This window comes from Dipodomys merriami, unplaced genomic scaffold, assembly GCF_024711535.1.
Source record: "Dipodomys merriami isolate MVZ:Mamm:240054 unplaced genomic scaffold, mDipMer1.0.p SCAF_50, whole genome shotgun sequence".
NCBI classification, from domain to species: Eukaryota; Metazoa; Chordata; class Mammalia; order Rodentia; family Heteromyidae; genus Dipodomys; species Dipodomys merriami.
The window spans coordinates 3,474,401-3,491,512 of record NW_027206069.1 but is presented as its reverse complement, the minus strand read 5'-3'; the positions used below and the strand labels follow the sequence as shown (position 1 = coordinate 3,491,512).

At 65.1% G+C, this 17,112-nt stretch overlaps 1 protein-coding gene across 6 annotated transcripts in view; it reads right to left on the bottom strand.

Moving 5' to 3' along the window:
- Begain (brain enriched guanylate kinase associated) overlaps positions 1-17,112 on the bottom strand; it is a 32,840-nt gene that overhangs the window by 2,397 nt on the left and 13,331 nt on the right. The window contains exons 1-6 of one of the 6 annotated variants that reach the window (XM_069997567.1): positions 16,410-16,515; positions 14,921-14,949; positions 4,597-4,758; positions 3,525-3,606; positions 2,598-2,705; positions 876-959 (exon numbers count right to left, since the gene is read on the bottom strand). In XM_069997567.1, coding sequence (XP_069853668.1) covers positions 876-959; positions 2,598-2,705; positions 3,525-3,606; positions 4,597-4,758; positions 14,921-14,934 — 450 coding nt within the window. In that variant the 5' untranslated portion in view covers positions 14,935-14,949; positions 16,410-16,515. The other 5 variants (XM_069997565.1, XM_069997566.1, XM_069997568.1 and 2 more) reach the window with 5 other exon arrangements.

Sequence of the window (17,112 nt, the reverse complement as noted above, 5' to 3'; positions counted from 1 at the left end):
GCCTGGGCACCTTGCCCCCACCCCCCATCCCCTCCGTCCACCCACCGCCCCATTCCAAAGGGGCCAGCGCAGCCGAGAGACGCCCGACCCCAGGGCCGCCTGGGGCCCCACTGCGGTTCCCACCCGGCCAGGGGCTGCGTTGCTTTGGCACAGATGCTCAGGTTTCGCGGGTGCCCGACCAGCGGCGCTGCCCGCCCGCTGCTGAACAAGACAGACTCAGAAACAGATGCAACAAAGATCGAGGGGCCTGAGGCGGGTGCCCTGTGGTTTCCACGGGCGCGCCGGGTGCCACGCAGGGGTGCCCCACTACTGTTTGATCTATTTTGTGAGTGTGTCAGGTGTGGTGGGGCCCAGGGAGGAGATTCTGGCCTGTGGCAGGGGTGGGGACAGCACGATTGGGGTGGGGTTCCTGGACCAGCTCTTGAGGAAGCCACAGATGGGCAAGAGGGCCTCTTCCAGCTGCTTTGGAACCAGGCTTGGTTCTGAACCTAGGCTCTGCTGCCGGCTCGCCCCATGACCTTGGTGAGACCCCCTTTTTAGAGTGTTTCTTGTCTCCAGTGTGGAACTTTCTGAATTTCTGCCCCGACCACATGGCTGGTGTCAGGTGCCGGGAGGGTCGCTCTGTCTCGCCACACCCGGGGATGGGGAGCAGTCCCCACAGGCAGCCTGAATGGCCTGCGGGACCCTGGGGACGTGGGGCACTTGGAAAGGCCAGGACCCACGGGCGGGCGGGCGAGGAGGGGCTCGGGGCTCAGTCTCACCCAGCATCTTCCTCCTCAAGGGTGGGGAGTGGCCTCAGGGTGGGACCAGCCTTAAAGGAGCCCAGAGAGGTCCTGGGGCAGGGTGGGCCTGGCTGTGGGGCGGGGTCACGTTACCTCTGACACCTTATGGACCCTGCCGTAGGTCTGGCTGCACTGCAGCAGCTGGGCCGCTAGATTGCAGTCCTTCCTATAGAGCTCCTAGAAGACAAGAGACGGCGTTGGGCACAGCTCGGCCCTGGCCAGCGCCAAGGGGCCAGCGGGACGTGCCGAGGGCTGTGCAGTTGGTGAGATGAGGGCCGTCTCCAGGCCCATCCCTCTCTCTGCTCCATCGTCAGACCACAGAGAACCTGTCTGTGCTGGTGTGTGGAGGAGGCCAGGCGGGCAGCAGGGCCGCTCTACCCAGGGTGGACCCCTGGAGGCCCCCAGCTTATCCACCAGGTCTTGGCTGCCTGGCCCCCGGCCTCTGAGAGTCCCTGCAAAGGTAGCTGGCGCCAATGCCAGGCACCGCTGAGGACAGGGACGCACGCCACCTCTGCCACCCATCTCCCGCAGGGCCAGGCTAGGGTTGGGACAGGTGTGTGACCCCGGGTGCAGGCAGGCACTAGCTCAGTCTCCTGAGCTAAAAACAGATGCAAACAGTAGGACTCAGGGGGGTCACTTGTGCCTTCGGAAATCTCTGTTGCATGTGCCTAGGCTGGGCCTCCGCTCCTGCCTCCCCGCCTCCGGAGTCCACCGCCAGGCTGGGACAGACGGTGGGGGTCTGCCTGGCATACATACCCCCGTGGCCCACCTGATGCCTGTCCAGGCTGCTCCCACAGCCCCGGCTTACCCAGGAGCAGCATCCGGAGCTCAGGTCAGGCTGCCCGCATGCTCCACTGCCTCCTCCACCTGCCTCCCACCCTGGCCTGTGCCGTGGATGGACTCTGGGGTCCCAGCCCCACCCCCAACCCCCTGATGCCTCACTGGAGTACCCTACACCTTCATGAGCTCCCCCGTCCGATGAGCGGGTGCTTTATTCTCCAAACCCAACCCTAGCCTTGCCACACCTGTAACTGTCCCATACCTGTCCTCTGCCAGGAAGTAACACTGAAGTGCAGGGACGTTCCCCTCTGTGCAGAACACTCAGTGGCTCCCCGTTTTTCTCAGAGTAAAGCCTAGATTCCTGATAGGAGCCTCCAGACCCAGGGCCTTCGCTGCCTTTGCTCTTCTCTGAGGGAGAACCTTGCTGACGTCAGCCTGGAAGGAATGCTACCCCGTGCCCCCCTTCGCGGTCCCCCCCCCGTGTCTGCATGACTGGCTCCTCATTTCCTTCCGCTCCTGGCCAGGACCCCCTCTTCTGGAGACTTCTAGTGAGGCTCTGCAGCCCACCAGGTCCTGAGGCTGCTCCTGGCTGGGTTTTCCTCGGGGCGCTCAGAACTCCTAACACTCGCCAGTCTGTGTGGCTGTCTGGTCTACACGCAGATGCAAACACCGTGTGGGCGTGTGTGTGTGTGTGTGTGAGTGTGTGTGTGTGTGTGTGTGTGACCCTCATCTCTGAGCAGGCTCTGGCAAGGTGCATCTGTCTATTGGTGAATGGGCTGGCCAAAGACTGAGGGGCCAGATCCCCACGTGGCATAACCTGGCCTGTGTTCAACTCTCTTTCCTGCAGAGGGTCTTCCTGAGAGACCCTGGGCAGAATGGCTTCAAGGAGGAAGCCCGTCTGTCCTTCTCCAGCCGCCCATTTGGGCATTGTGCCCAACTACCTGTACTGATCAGGACGGCCCTGCCTGCCCGCATGTCCTGAAACCCCCATCGAGGTCCGCGGCCTCACTCGGGGCAAATGCGCGCAGCACTCACGTTGTCCTCCGACAGCTTGTCGATGGTCACCTTGGCCTCCAGCAGGTGGCTGTTGAGAGCGACAATCTCGTGGCTCAGCGCACGCTTCTCTTCCTCATAGTGCTGGCCCTGGGAAGTGGGGACAGCAGGAGTGGTCAGTGGTCAGCTCCTAGGAGGCCAGCCTAAAGCCTGGTGCTCAAGCCCAGTGGTTAGATTAGGCCTCTGTGTGCCCAATAGCGCAGGGTGCAGGAAGGAGATACAGACTACTCTGGGTTCAAATCCAATCCCACTACTGACTGGGCCGAGCACTGCCCCTCCTCCCAACTGAAGTTCTCCCTGCTAACACAGGGCTAATGAGGCCTGCTTCAGGAGTCTGGAGTGGTGTATCTCACCTGATAGATTGGGAAACTGAGGCTGGGAAATAAAAAAGTCCCAGGCCCAGACCTCAGGCCTGCCTGCAGCCTCTCTCTGACCTTACCTCAATGACAGGCAGGCACTAACCACTCACTTCTGATCTTCAAAAACAAAACAAGCCTGTCACCTAACTAACTGCTGTGGCTGCAGAGTCTCACCTAAACCCAAGCGGGCAACTGCAAGCTCAGCTCTTGCCAGGTCTCCACAGAGACATGCTGCACCCAGTTCTTTGAGGTGTTGTGAGGTGGGGCTTGGGCTGGAGGAGGCCCTGGGCTCACCAGGGCTCAATTCAGGACCCGTCCTCTCAGATCCAGGCCTCTGGTTCGCAGTTCCCACCCTCAGGCAGATCCTCTGTCCTACAGCCTAGCTCACTGTCTGCAGGCTGGGGTGCTTGTCCCCTCTGCTCTCCCACCCTGGACCCTGTGTCCTCCTATCCTCAGAGCACTTCAGTGAACCCTCCTAGCTAATGGCAAGAGATAGCGGCTGGGCATCTCGGGGTGGCTGGGTGGGGAGCGGCACCAGGGGCAGCCTCACCATGCGATACAGCTTGTCCTCCAGCTCCTGGTTGATCCTCTGCAGCGCCATGTAGTTGCTCTGAATCCTGCCACAGGAGGCCCTGGGGTCACACAGTGCACGGCTGGACCTTCCCACAAGTCCCATCCCCTCCTGAGTTGGCACCATCCGCCCTCACCCCCAGCAAAGCAGCCAAGTGTGCTCCTCTGCTCTGAGCAGGAGAGGTTCTGCTTAAAGCTAACTTCACTAAGCCCAGGGCTAAACTGCTCGCTCTTCCTCGCCCACAGCAGGGCTTCCTGGAAGGAACACTTCAGAGAGGGGAGGCTTGTGGTCCACAAGAGATGGTGTGACAAATTCCCTTGCATTTCCCACACAGGCCTACGAGCCATGCGGTGTGGTTTATAGCTCAATTGCACATGGCCTGCCTGTGGCTCAGGCTGGGTTCCACACAGTTCAGTGGTGACATCCCCCAAACCAGCAGATTGGGGCCACTTGAGAGTGGGGGGGATGAGCATCCCTCCCAGCAGACCTTCCCTCAGGGCAGCAGTGCCAGCTGGCACCCTAAATATTTAAAGCAAACTAAACCCACAGCGTATCTGCGAGACAGACAGCGTGTAAGACATTTTCCAAGGGGGCAGAAAAAAACGATAGAAAAATTTGGTTTTGAAGAGACTCTGATCCGCCGCACTCAATACTCAAGGGATGTGGCTCCTAAACTGGGGTTTGTCGCGGGAGTTGGGGCGCCCTTCTCACTAGCAGGACCCAAGACTGTGTGTGAAGGACCCTGGTAGACCAGCTGGGGTCCTATAAGTGACCCCTGTTGTGTGCTGCCACACTGCAAATGAGAGCGTAAATGTGCAGGGCAGAGAGCTGGGGCTGGAGGGGGACATGGGGCGAACCCCTCCCTGGCAGCCGTCCACGCCCCAGGCTCTGGGCCTCACATCTGACTTTGGCTCTGGGAGCAGCCATCCCTGGGCCGCCGCCCCGCCCCAGGCCCCGCCCCCGTCCCGCCAGGCCCCGCCCCCAGCCAGCCAGGCCCCGCCCCCAGCCAGCCAGGCCCCGCCCCCAGCCAGCCAGGCCCCGCCTCCCGCACCTGCGCAGCTTCTCCGTGACCTTCTCCAGCTCCTCCTGCGCCCGCCGCAGCTCAATCTCCAGGTAGTGGCGCGTGGAGTCGAACTCGGTCTCCAGCTTCTCCAGCTTGTGCGTGGTGTAGGACAGCCGCTTGCGCAGCTCGCCCTTCTGCTCTTGCAGGGCGCTGCAACGACACGCGGCGGCGGCGGGCCGGGCCGCGGTGCTCAGCGGGGGGAAACTGAGGCCCGCGGGGGGCCACGGGGCACCGGGCAGAGCGCATGCGCGCACACACGCACCCCTCCTCCCAGCGGCGGCCCCTCTCCCCCCCCCCCCGCACAGGGAAATCCCTGTGGCCCCTTGACCTTTGGGCCCGGGGCCTCCCTCCTCGCCCTCACCCCTGCATGCCACAGTGACCCCGGGGCTGGCCGTGGCGTGCCCCACACCAGGCCTCCGGTCCTCCATTAGCCATGCGGCCCCCGAGCCGGTGTCGCCTGGGAGAAGGGGAGCAGCGAGGCCAAGGCCGGGGGGGCCCCACCGCGGTGGCCGACACACAGCCGAGCCCCCACCTGCCCCGCCCCCCCCGGGGCTCCCCAACACACTGGGTCCTCCATCCTTGCTTTCTGGGCCCCTGCAGTGGCGTGGGGCAATGTCAGGGCCCTAGGCACGTGGGCCAGCCCCATGGGACTTCCTAGTGGGTTTGTTGTAGGACTCTGGAGGTGGCTCCCAACCAGGAGTGGGGACCCAGGCCTTAGGGGGGCAGGTGTCCCCGTCCCCCACCAGAGGGGTCCCCATTCCCAGCCCATGAGCAAACCCCATGGGTGACCCCCCACACACACCCAGCAAACCTCCACTGAGCATCCCTGGGTTGCTGCCCAAGACTATATTTTTTAAAGTAAAAGGGCTGGGAAGGTGGCTCAGTGGCAGAACACTTGCCTCGCATGCATGAGGCCCTGGGTTCCATTCCTCAGCACCACATAAGCAGAAAAAGCCAGAAGTGGCGCTGTGGCTCAAGTGGTAGAGCGCTTGCCTTGAGCTGCAGAGCTGAGGGACAGCACCCAGGCCCAGAGTTCAGGCCCCACGACCAAAATAAATAAATAAATAAGTAATAAAAAGATTTGCTGTTTTCGAGAACCTCAGGGAAGGGCAACAGAGAAGCCCAAGGCCAGCCGCCATACACTGCCTACACACGCTCCGCTGTCGGGAGCTCCTGGGATGCCTGGCCCAGCCTTACCTACACGCTGCTCCCCCCAGGCAGGCTTCCCAGGCTGCCCTCCCCCACTCAGCTAAGTACAGCCTGCCTGACAGCACCCCACTGCCCGGATCTCCCCTGCTGGGTTCCGGGCCCCCCAGAGAGCCCAGAGCACCCAAGGCTCCCTGGGCAGGCAGTGCCGATGGGAGCCAGCAGCTACCCCGGAGTTAGTTGTTTCCTATAGGAGTTCTGGTCAGAGGATACAAGGGAGGCCCTCAGGAAGAGGTGAGGGCTCCATCCACCTGCCCGTGCACGGCACCTCCTCCGGCTGCCCAGGGCCTGTCTCTTCTGAGGCTGCACCTCTGCTCACCAGGCCAGGGCACCGGCCCTGCCCCGCCTCTGAACCCCACTTTGCACAAGGCATTCCACATGAGGCCGCATTCCTCCCTCACACCCTGGTCCAGCTGTCCCTACTCACAGATTGGATGCTGCTTTCACGGCAGGACCTCGCAGGTGCCCCCCTCTCCTTCCTTTCTCTACCACAGGCCATTTGCTCCTGGACTCCCAGAAGGAATGGATGCCCACAGCCCTGCCCCGGAGGCCATGTGGTGGGAGCAGACTCACCAACTGGTCTGTGGTGGGCTGGGCTCCCATCTGGCCTGAGCAATGAAAGCCCACTGGCCATCCGTGATGGCTAACGTGTGTGCACAGAGCTGTGGTCCCTACCTGGGACCCCGCTCAGCCACCTTTTCCTGAGGCCAAGTATAAGAATGGACACAGGACTGGCCCAGCCTTGCTGTGGCACTGCCATGCTGGAGGAACGGGACCCCCCTCCCCTCCCCCCTCTCTCAGAGCTGGGCCTGTGCCACGCGGCCCGCCCTCCGCTGATGGGTCTGTGGGGACATGTGTGCAGCCTTGCTGGCCTGGGCCACATTGGGAGATTGTGTCCCTGCCGGGAGGGGCCGAGGCCACCAACAAAAGCTCTGGGACGGGCCCAGAAACCGGGCTTTCAAAGATGCAGCAGATGCGCGTGCTGAGCGCGCACGCGCGTGTGGTAATCCTGTTTAAAAAGAGTAACCTCATGGCCCGTAGGGGGAAGGAAGCGGCCGTGTGTGGCGCCTGGGTGGTGGAATGCCCGTAACTGAAGACATGTCTCTGGATTTGTCATATTTTCTACAGATAAGAAATCGGGGGAAAAAATGACTAAGGATCAAATTTTGGCACAACTGCCCCTCCCCCCTCTCCCACTGGGCCAGGGGCAAAAAAAAAATGTTTGCATTGCTGAGGGACAGCAGAGGTCAGGAGAGGTCTCCGGCCTGGGCTTCGAGCTGGAAGCCCATTTCCCATGGTGCAATGGGTCCAGGCAAGGGCTCCGGGGCGTGCTGCCCAGTGGCCTGCAGGGATGAACCCATGAGGACTGATCTGGCAGAGCTGCAAGCCTGGGGCCACAGACACCCCCCAGCTGGGGCTTGGCACCCTCTTTCTCCTTCTGCAGGTAGAAGGATGCAGAGCGGCTTGGCCTGGGCCAGCCTCTGGGTGGACGTCCTCACCAGGGAAGGCCTGGCCGGCCTGGTGGGGGCGGGGCACCTGCCGCGGTGCTCACCTCCTACCCTGGTGCACCCTTCCACCTGGGCACGGGTCCGAGGGAGTGGCCGGGGCTCATCTGTTAGCAATGTCTAGCTTCTTCCCTGGGGGAAGGCCTGGCTCGGGGACCAGCCACAGCAGCGCTGGGCACCAGCACAGGTCCTTGGGGGTAGGGGCAGAGTAACAGTCGGCACAGGCCTGGGCTGGCCCCTGCTGGTGGCCTTCTGCCCTCCTAGCAGCAGGAGGAAGACACCGCCACGGCCCAGCTGAGAAGCAGGAGGCCACTGTGGGGCCCTGCCCGCACTCTGCCCTGCTCTGGGGTGCCCAGGTGAGAAGAAAGGGACCCAGCCCCACTTGCGCACCCAGCGCCCCACATCTGACCGAGAGCCCTGGCCTGGCAGGACCCCCCCCCCATCTGAGACACGTCTATCTCACTCATTCTTTCCTGAGTTCCAAGTGTGGCCAACAGCAGACGTCATCTGCGCTGTCCCCTCGGCTTAGCCTCCCTGCTGCACATGCCCAGTCTGCCGTTCCTGCCTGAGGCCCGGTGGCTCGGACGCCCCCCCTTTGGGAAGCTGGAGGGCTAACTCACCCCACTAGTCCCCAGCTCTCATTGTGGGCCACCTGTCCCGCAGCATCACACCCAGGTGTGCTCCATGGCTGCCGACGGGACCTCATGGCGATGGGGTGGGGGACTGGAAGGCTGCTGCCTTCTCGGCTCTTTGGCTACGTCACCCTCTCCAGGGAGGCCTCCGACCTTCCATGGGGTCAGGAGCTGTGCAGGGGCTGTGAGTCCGCTACTCCTCCCTGAGGTCCTGCACCCAGTGCCCAGCCAGGTAACAAGGGAGAGGCTGAAGGCTGTGGGGGGGAGGGGCGTGGGGGGGAGGGGCATGGGGGGGAAAGGGGCGTGGGGGGTCCCTCAGGTGAGTGTGGCCTTCCCTGAGCTCCAGGCTGTCACAGGCATCCAGCTCCTGCCCCCTCTGCTCCGGGGGGGGGGGAGGGGGGGACTCTAGAACCCCAGCCACACCTGCTAGAGCCAGGACATCACCATGCCGTGTGGATGCTGGGCAGGCAAGGATGGGCGGGACAGGCATGGACGGTTGGAAGCAGAAGGGCCTCCACATGGGCTGCAGCGTCCGATCCTGGGGACACAGGACCCCAGAGCTCCCCAGAGCGGGGCTGGCAGCATGCTTCTGTGCAGGGCTGTCCTAGTGGCCGGCTGGCTTGGGAGGGCCCGCGCTGGCATTACTAACCTGCCCCCCCATCGGCCGCTCAGCACCACAAACACCTGTGGAAACACTGATTACCTGGATCTGCAGGAGGTTTTGCGTGCTCAAATCCTGGGGATGGGAAGGTTAACCAGGGCTGTGGGGCACCAGCAGCGTCCTGCCTCGCCCTGAGCCAGATGTAGCCTCTGGGATCCCCAGGTCCCCGGCAGGTCCTACTCTGCTTTAGCCCCACCCACCCCAGAGCTGTGTGCACTGACATGCTGCTTGCACATGCGTGTGCATGTGCACACACGCACATGTGCACATATGCGTGCACACATTCAAGACAGCCTCTCAAGTGAGACCTGGTGTTAAGGAGACACAGTTAAGGTGGTCAATTTCAGCATCGGCCAGTAGGTGGAGGAAGGCACCCGGCCAAGGGATGAGGCTGCGTCTCGGGACCTCAGTTCATCAAGCTATTCACTAAAGCCCAAAGGGACACACGTGACCACTGTGACTGCCTTCTAGAAGCTGGGTCTAGAGCCCTGGGAGCCCCACCCTTTCCTTCTCGAAGCCATTTCCTGAGAGGCCACGAGGAAGCCCCGTGGGCTGCATGGAGGGGAGGCCGGTCCAGGCCAGCTGCCCAGGGGGAGGGTGGGCAGCTGAGGTATGGAGCAACACCTAGCCCTTGGAGCCTCAGTTTCCCCATGTGCACCTAGAGGAAGATGCCCTTGATATACGGCTTGACCTGGGGGCCCCAGGGCAGCCTGCTCCAGATTCACAGTGACCCCCAAAGCGCAGTGCTGGGGTCTTGGCTGTTCCCTCTTGGCCCTTGGCTCCTGCGGTCCCACGCAGCCTCACCACAGGCCACCGTCCTTTCCCGTCCCAACCCCGCCTCCTGGTCTGCACGGGGTCCTGCGGCCTCGCGCTGGGCAGCTGACGTGCTGTGTGGCCAGCGTGACCCCCTCCCTGATGGCCACCCCAAACATCACCGCCACGCCCCTCCCTTGCCTCTCCCCTCTCCCGCCAGACACCCCGGCACAGAGCCCCCACACTCAGGAAGGGCATGCCGCTGTCCTGTGCTGGCGCCCGCGGGTGTGGGGTTTGGGCCTGTCCTAGCCCCCTATACCCCACAACCTCACAGGTCCCCAAAACCTGCGCCTCCAGGGGACTGTCTGCCTGCAAAGGCTCAGGAGGGATGTTCAGGGTGGCCCCATCGGGACCCCAGAACGCTGGGTGCCCAGTGGGGCGTGCCTGGTGAGCCTGGGCCACCGGGGTCCTCAGCCCACAAAGCTGCATCTTGTCTGTGGCTGGCATAGCCGGGATGGCCCTGTGCCTGCAATGGGAAAATTGGCACCTGCCCCTTGCGTGGGGAGACAGGGCCTTTGTGGGGCAGAAGAAACCTCCAAGACCGGCAAGTAGCGAGCAGCAAGTGCCAGCGCCATTGCACTCCACTGGCCATGTGCGAGGTTCACACACACGCTAAATGCTCAGCACAGCCTTCGAAGGTAGAGCTCCGTCACACAGGCGTGGGATCTGAGGGTCCACAGTTCCCCCCAGGCCACGGAGCGGGTCAGCGGCAGACCTGAGAATCACACCAAGTTCTCCCATGTCTTCCATTAGGTAGGCGCCATTCAACCTCCTTTAGGAAGGCTTTTCAGAGGAGCAGAAGCTCTGCTAGGCTGAGGGGCGGGGTAAAGGGCAGGGAAAACAGTTCATGTAGGAGATCCCTTTACAGCATCCTGACCTCCAAAGGGAGCAGCTCAAATGAGGTAGTCAGTAATACTTTAGTGAGAATTGCTAGCCCACCAGGCTTCCTCTACAAGCATCAGGTTGGAAATGGGGCGGACAGGCTTGAAGGACAGACTTGAGGAAGAGACTTGTCCCAGCTCCACATTTCAGGCTGTGGGACTCCATCTTTTCCTTCAGGAACTCAAGCATCTGAGGTTCTTTTCATTGTTGTTTCGCTTTTGGCTTTAAATAGGGCCTCCTGTTTATGGCCAGGCTGCCCTGGACCTGGATCATCCTATTTATACTTTCTGTATAGCTGGGATGACAGGACTTGCCATCACAGCAAGCATTTTATAAACTGAGATGGCTGCGGGGAGGGGGGGCGGGGAGGGGCGGGGAGATCTCCTGAACTTTATGCTGGGGTTGGCTTTGAACTGTGAGCCTCCTAATCTCTGCCTCCGTAAGTGGCTAGGATTAAAGCCGGAGACACTGTGCCTGGCTCCTCTGTGGTTCTTACAGGGTCCTCTGCACTGGAGCGCCCGCCTCCAGCCTCCCTTTCTTCTCCTCTCCTCAAGCTGGCTGTGCAGAATGCCCCCCTCCCCCCCACCAGACCCACACACACTACCCTCCTTGTTTCGTCCCCTGACACTACTTGTCACTGTGATGCTTACTTATTTTAGAAATGCTTCTGTCCTCTCTAGCCAGATGGTTCTGCTGTACCCCTGTGCCTACAAGGCCCTCTGGTAAACAGTGGCGATAAATAAATAAACACACGCTGAATACGTGATCAAGGAGCAAATAAAGCAGCAGCAGCAACTCAGGGCTGAGGACAGGGAGGGGGTGGTGTGGGAAAGGAGGAGCAGCCAGGCTTGGCCCGGGGGTCCTCGTGCCGCACAACACAAAGGAGCTGGGGAGGGGCAGAAGGGTCTGGGCTTCGGGAATGGCACGCACACCCCGACAGCGTCCAGAGCCGCCCCGGCTGCCCCCTCTCTGCTTCCAGGCGGAGGACACAGCCTGGCCTGGGCAGGGGTCCAATGAAGGGCGGGGCGGGAGGGAAATACAAAGCTCAGCCTCAAAGCACCGCAACCAAGTTCAAGTGGACCCGGCCGAGAGCCGCCTGACATCAGAGGATCCCTGAGAGAAGACGCACACGCTTCCAGCCCCGAGTGAAGGAGCAGGGGCAGCCAGCAAGCTTCGAGGCCCTTCCTGACTAAGTTCCGTCCTTCCAGGACCATTTGGAGCAAGGGCAAGAAGAGTTCCGGGAAGCCAATAAGAAGAGGGGCACAGACACCTCCAAAGCGGATGCCCGCACGCAGGGGGGAATCAGGGCTGTGGTCAGAGGGGTACCAAGGGCCCGGGGCCCCCGCGGGGCGGAGGCTGCGGAGGATGGCGACGTATTCTCAAGCTCTGGCCCATCCTGCACGCACCTGCGCGGGAATGTCCACAGCAACTTTGCTCAGGGGTCAGGCTGGAGCAGCCCAGACACCCACCAATGCACAACCGGTCCAAAGAGAGGACCTCTGGAGCAAAGGAGCCCCCCAAGGGCCAGCTGCATCCCCGCGGCCGCCTGGGCCACGCCCACAGGCCCCTCCACACCCAGCCGGCCCTTCTGACCAGGAGTAGCGGGGGTTGGGATGTCCTTGCAGGCTTCCGTCCACAGGGACCGCGGGAACCAAGTATGACTAAGTGGGGATCGGGGGAGCTCTGGTGGGTGCGGGGAGGCACTGGGGAGGGCCTGGGGGGCCTTCTGGGAGTGGGCAGTGGGGGGGATCATCCTACCCCAGGTGCTAAACCACAGAGGCTCAGCACGTGTACCTGGCCATTCATGACTTGGTGAAGTTACAGTCGAGGGACGCCGTGGGGAACAGCTGGGGACAAGGCTCAGAGCCCTGCAGGCTCCCGTCTCCCAGGACAGGACTGAGGAGGAGCTGGGGCTCAGAGAAGGGGCTGCCCTGAGTCCAGGCAGGGTGCGAGGGGCAGAGAACCTGGCTGGAGGGGCCGGGGAGGGAGAAGGCTCACTTGAGATCCGGAGTGCCCAGCCAGGGTGGCGGGCACACGCGGAGAGGGGCTGGGACGTGGCCACGCCATGAGAAGAGCAGGCAGGGAGGTGCAGTGGGGCTGAACAGGGGTGAGCAGAGCCTGGGCGTGGCTCACACCTGACGCACACTGGGCGTGGCTCACACCTCAGAGTCACACCCGTCCTTGCCAAGGATGGGGCTGGCAGGAGTGAACTCAGTCCTAGGCTCTGCTCTAAGGGGTACCCAGGCTCTTAGGAGAGGGGGGGGTGCTTCTGGTGACAGCGAGAGCCCAGCCCTCCACTCCTTCCCCCTGCTGGTCCCTGGATGAGTTGGTGCCTGAGCCCCAGGGTCTTCTACCCTTGGGAGGGATCCTGTGACGCCCCCCCCTTGACAACAGGAGTGACAGCTTGTCCTGCACCTGACGGTGGCAGAGCAGGGGGCAAGCTGGACAGAGGGAGAGAGCAGCGAGAGCCCAGCTGGAGACTTGCCCACAGAAGGGAGCCTCAGAGGGCCACACACCCACCGCCAGCAGCACAGGCCCTTCGGGATGAGGCCTGGCTCCAGGCACTGGGGTCTGGGAGAGGGCGGGGCCAAGACCTGGGCGCTGAGCTCACAAGGGGGGGGTGCCACACAGCCCAGCCTGGGGGTGCAGAAACCTCTGGGCCAGGAGGCAGGATCAGGCTCACGCCAGCTGCTTCACCGGGACACAGATGCTTCTTGTCCTGCCTGGTGGGCACTCTGGGGACCCCCTGGGGCACTCTCTCTGGGTCCTTGCACTATACCAAGTCCAGGGCAGGTGCTTCAAAGCCATCTTCCCAACACATGCCCCTAGCGGGGAGGGTGAAAACCACTCTACACCTAAGGAAACGGAGGCCAGAGGGGTAGGATTTTGCTAGAGATGAGGGGGCCAGGATCCCCCAAACCCTGGGCCACCCCCACAAGAGGCCATACGACTGACTTTTCTTAGCCCTTTGGGCCCTAAACACAGGGCAGAAACCCACAGGGTAACTCCATACAGGCCAGGAAGGAATGATCTGGAAAGGCTTGGCAGGCAGCTGGGAGAAAACTCACTGGGGCCAGAGGCAGAAGAGGGCAGGGCCTCTCCCCAGTTCCAGGAGGCTGTACTGAGTTCTAGCCCTGCAAGACCCCAACCCAGTCCCAGGTCCCGGAGTCTAATGCAAGCCAGGAGCCGGCGCGGGGCACAGCTGCTGGGCTCCCTCACCTCGCCCCGGTGTCGCAGGACGCCGCAGGTCTGCTCACCTGTGTGCCGCCCCACCCCCGCCCAGCATAGCTGGGTCTCTGTCCCATGGGTGGCACAGCGTTCTGGCTGTGAATGAGGAGAGAGGGAGACCAAGGAACCCTGCAGGGAACCCCACCCCCCAGGCCAGCTTCAAGGGACCTCACAGATGCCCCCTCTTCCCTCCAGGGCCTCTCCAGTGGAGCAGTGCCCCCTCCTCAGTCAGCCCTGCCCACCCCAAGCTGCTGGCCAATGGCAGTTGATGAGAGCCCCAGGGAGGGCCCCGGAGGGCCCCCCCCCCCCGGGCCTGGGGTCAGAGGTCTGGGTCTGGTCCCTGTGTCCGGAGCCAGAATGCCACTTTGTGGCCCCTCCCTCCACCCCTCCCCACTGCCTGGGCCTTGTGGAGGACAAGATGGGCCCCGGGGCCTGATGCCAGGTTTGGGGTCCCTGGTATCTCCCCTTTCTCAGCCCCAGGAAAGGATGGTCCAGGGGCTGTGGCCTTCAGCTCTGAGGCCAGAGGATGGCAATCTAGGGCCTCTCCCTCGCCCACCTGGGCATCTGAGGGTCAGCCGGGAAGGCCCGGGCTGGGAGGGAGGGGCCGAGCCTGGGCTTTGCTAGGCCCTGCCCCTTCGAGAACAGGTGGCCTGCTCCCCACGGCCATGTCGTCCTTGTCAACCTGTCAATCCTGGCCTCGGGAGGGGTGCGGACGAGGCCAGGAGACCCTTTAGGGCAGCAGAGCAAGGCTGGCAACGCTCACCGGGCCCGGCCTGCTGCCCACAGGGCCTGGGCCCGGGCTCCGGAAGGAAAACACAAGGGGGGGGTGATCCCCCGAAGTGTGGGTCAGGCCGGCTGGGGGAAGTCGCGAATATCTGAATCGGCTGCCCCCCACCCCTGCCGCGCGAAGACCCCGGCGGGGCCCCCAGAGGCGGGAAGTTCGCCTGGGGGGGGGCAGGCCTGGGGCCTCCCCGGCCCGTGGCGCGGGTTCCCCCAAAATGGCTCCAGGACGCGGCCGCCGCCGCCAGGCCTCCACCCCCGCCCCCGTCCGCCCCCCCCCCCACCCCCCCCCCCCGCACCCCGGGCAGAAACTTAAAAGCTCGGAAGCCGGCTGCTACCCACCAAGGGCCCGGGGCCCGTGCGCGGCGGCGGCGGCGGGCGGGCGCCAGACCCCGAGGGTCCGCGGAGTGCGCCGCGGGACCCGGCCCGGGCCCCCGGGGGCGCCCCGCCCCCGCCCCAGCGGCCGCCCTCCCTCCCCCGCACCATGTCCCCGCGCGGGCGCCGCACGCACCCCCTCGGCGGCCCGGGCCCCGCCGCGCCCCGGGCGCCCGCCCGCCCTCCCGCCCGGCCCCGGGCCCGCGGCCCCGCGCGCTCGCCCCACTCACCTGAGTTTCTCCATGTCTGCGGCAGAGGCCTGCGAGAAACAAACGAGGGGTCAGCGGGCAGCGGCTGCGCTCCGCGGGGGGCGCCGGGCGCGGAGGGCGCGGCGGCGGCACCGGCCCGCGGGAAGCCAGCCCGGCCGCGCGCCCCCCGCGCACCCCGGCCCGCGGCCCCCGCCGTGACTCAGTGGGCCGAGTAACAGGTGAGCCCGCCCGGGCCGCCGCACTCGCCGGCACCGAGTTACGCCCCCCCGGAGCGAGCGGGGGTCCGGCCCGGGATCCGGGACGCCTCGGCCCCGGGGCGCTGGGGTCTCGCGTCCCCCCCATCCCCCCCGCAGGGGAGCGGCCCGCCCCGCTCACTCCCGGCGCGCGCGGCCCTCGGGGGGGGCCCCCAGGGCCGCCGTTAACCCTCCTGCCCCGCGCTCCCCCCCCCCGGAGGACGCCGAACCCCCGGATCGCAGAACCTTGAAGTCGGAGAATGTTTGAGCCGGGGAAATCGGCGCCGGGCCGGGGGTCGGGGCGCAGAAGGCGACACTCACGCAATCCCAGAGAGACGGCATCGGAAGCCCCGCGCTCCTCGTCGGTCAGGGACCCCGCTGCCCCGGATTCTGGGGTTCTGGGCCTGGCTCGCCCCTCCCGGGCCCGAGGGATTAACCCGCGCGCGTCCGAGCGGCTCGGCTCGCCGGCGGGGCTCCTGCCGGGCTCGCGCACTCCGTCCGCGCGGCGTGGAGACCCCCCCTCCCCGGCCTGCGCAGCCCCTCCGCGCGCGGGGCGGGGACCCCCGCCGCCCTTAACCCTGTGGGCGCCGGCGAGCCTCGGGGAGCGCGGCGGCCCGGGCGGGATGGCACTTCCTGCGTGGAGCGGGGGGGACGCGCGGCGGGCTCTCCTGCGCCCCAGAGGTGGCTCCGGGGAGGGGGGGGCTTTTCCTGTCTTCCCGCGCTAGGGGACCCGGGGGTCGGAGCCCAGGGACCACACGACAGACCTGGGAAGACTGGTGACTGCCCATCCCGGCCCCTCGCGCCGGGCGCCGCCGCCGCGTCCGCCGGGAGCGCGCTCCGCTCCGCTCGGCCCGGGCCCCACGCCGCCTCCCCCACCGCCCCGCCGGGCGACGGCGCAGCCCGGCCCCGGGGGCCTCGGACCAGCTCGGCCACCCACTTCCCCGGCGCTACGGCGGGCCGCCCCGCGGGGTCCTCCAGCCTCAGTTTCCTCACCTGAAAACCGGGGAGGGGGTGGGGGGAGGGGAAGCGAGCGGAAGCCGCACCAGGCGCTCGGCTGCCCGGGGGGCACCGGCGGCCGTGGAGGGGCGCGGGCGGACAGGCATTTCCAGGGGTCAAGGTACCCCAAGGCGCTGGCGAGCCGGATCCCCTCCGGGACACTTTAAAAGTTGCCCAAGACCCCCCCCCCCCCGCACCAGAGCCCCTCCCCCGGGTGCTCGCCCCCCACGGGCGGACTTCGCCCCCCGTGGCCCGCCCGCGCCCCGCGGCCCCAGGCCCACCTTGCGCGGTCTCCATTGCTGCGCCCTCGGCACCGGGTCCCGGCATACAGCAGGCGCTCAATGCGCTGGGCCTCGGCCTGCGGCCCGCCGTGGCTTCCCGCCGGGCAGGAGCCCCCGAGCTGTCCCCGCAGGACGCCCCGGCACCCGGCACGCCCGGTCCTCCCCCAGCCGGTGCGAGGTGGGAGGAGCCGTCCATTGGCGGGGTCAAGGCCCAGCCAGGATCCAAGCCGCCCCCCCCCCCGCCCCCGCCCACGGCTCCCTGCTCCCTCGGTAGCTCGGGGGCGAAGGCCGGCCACCTGGGAGGCGGCGCAGCGGCGGCGGGCGCCCCGCGCTCCCCGGCCGGGCTGTCCAGTGTCAGCCGGGCGGCCGGAGGACAGGGGAGGACGGCGGAGCAGAGCGCAGGGCCCGGCGCCCTCCTGCTGCCCCGGGGGAGGGCCTCTCCCCCTCGGCCTCCTCCGGGAGAGCGGGAGAGCGCACGGTACCAACTCAGACACGAGGTTCACAGGGTGGGGGAGCCCCGCCGGGCCTGGACTCCGATTCCTACAAGGCCTTTTCCACCCACCGGCTGGGACGGTCCCCGCGCTGTCGCCGGGGAGGGGGGCCTCCGTCACCCGCGGGGGATGAATGACCTGTCGGGGCGTTTGTCTAGAATTAATAAGAAAGCATTAAAATTTAATTTTAAAAAAGCCGGCATCAATTATTT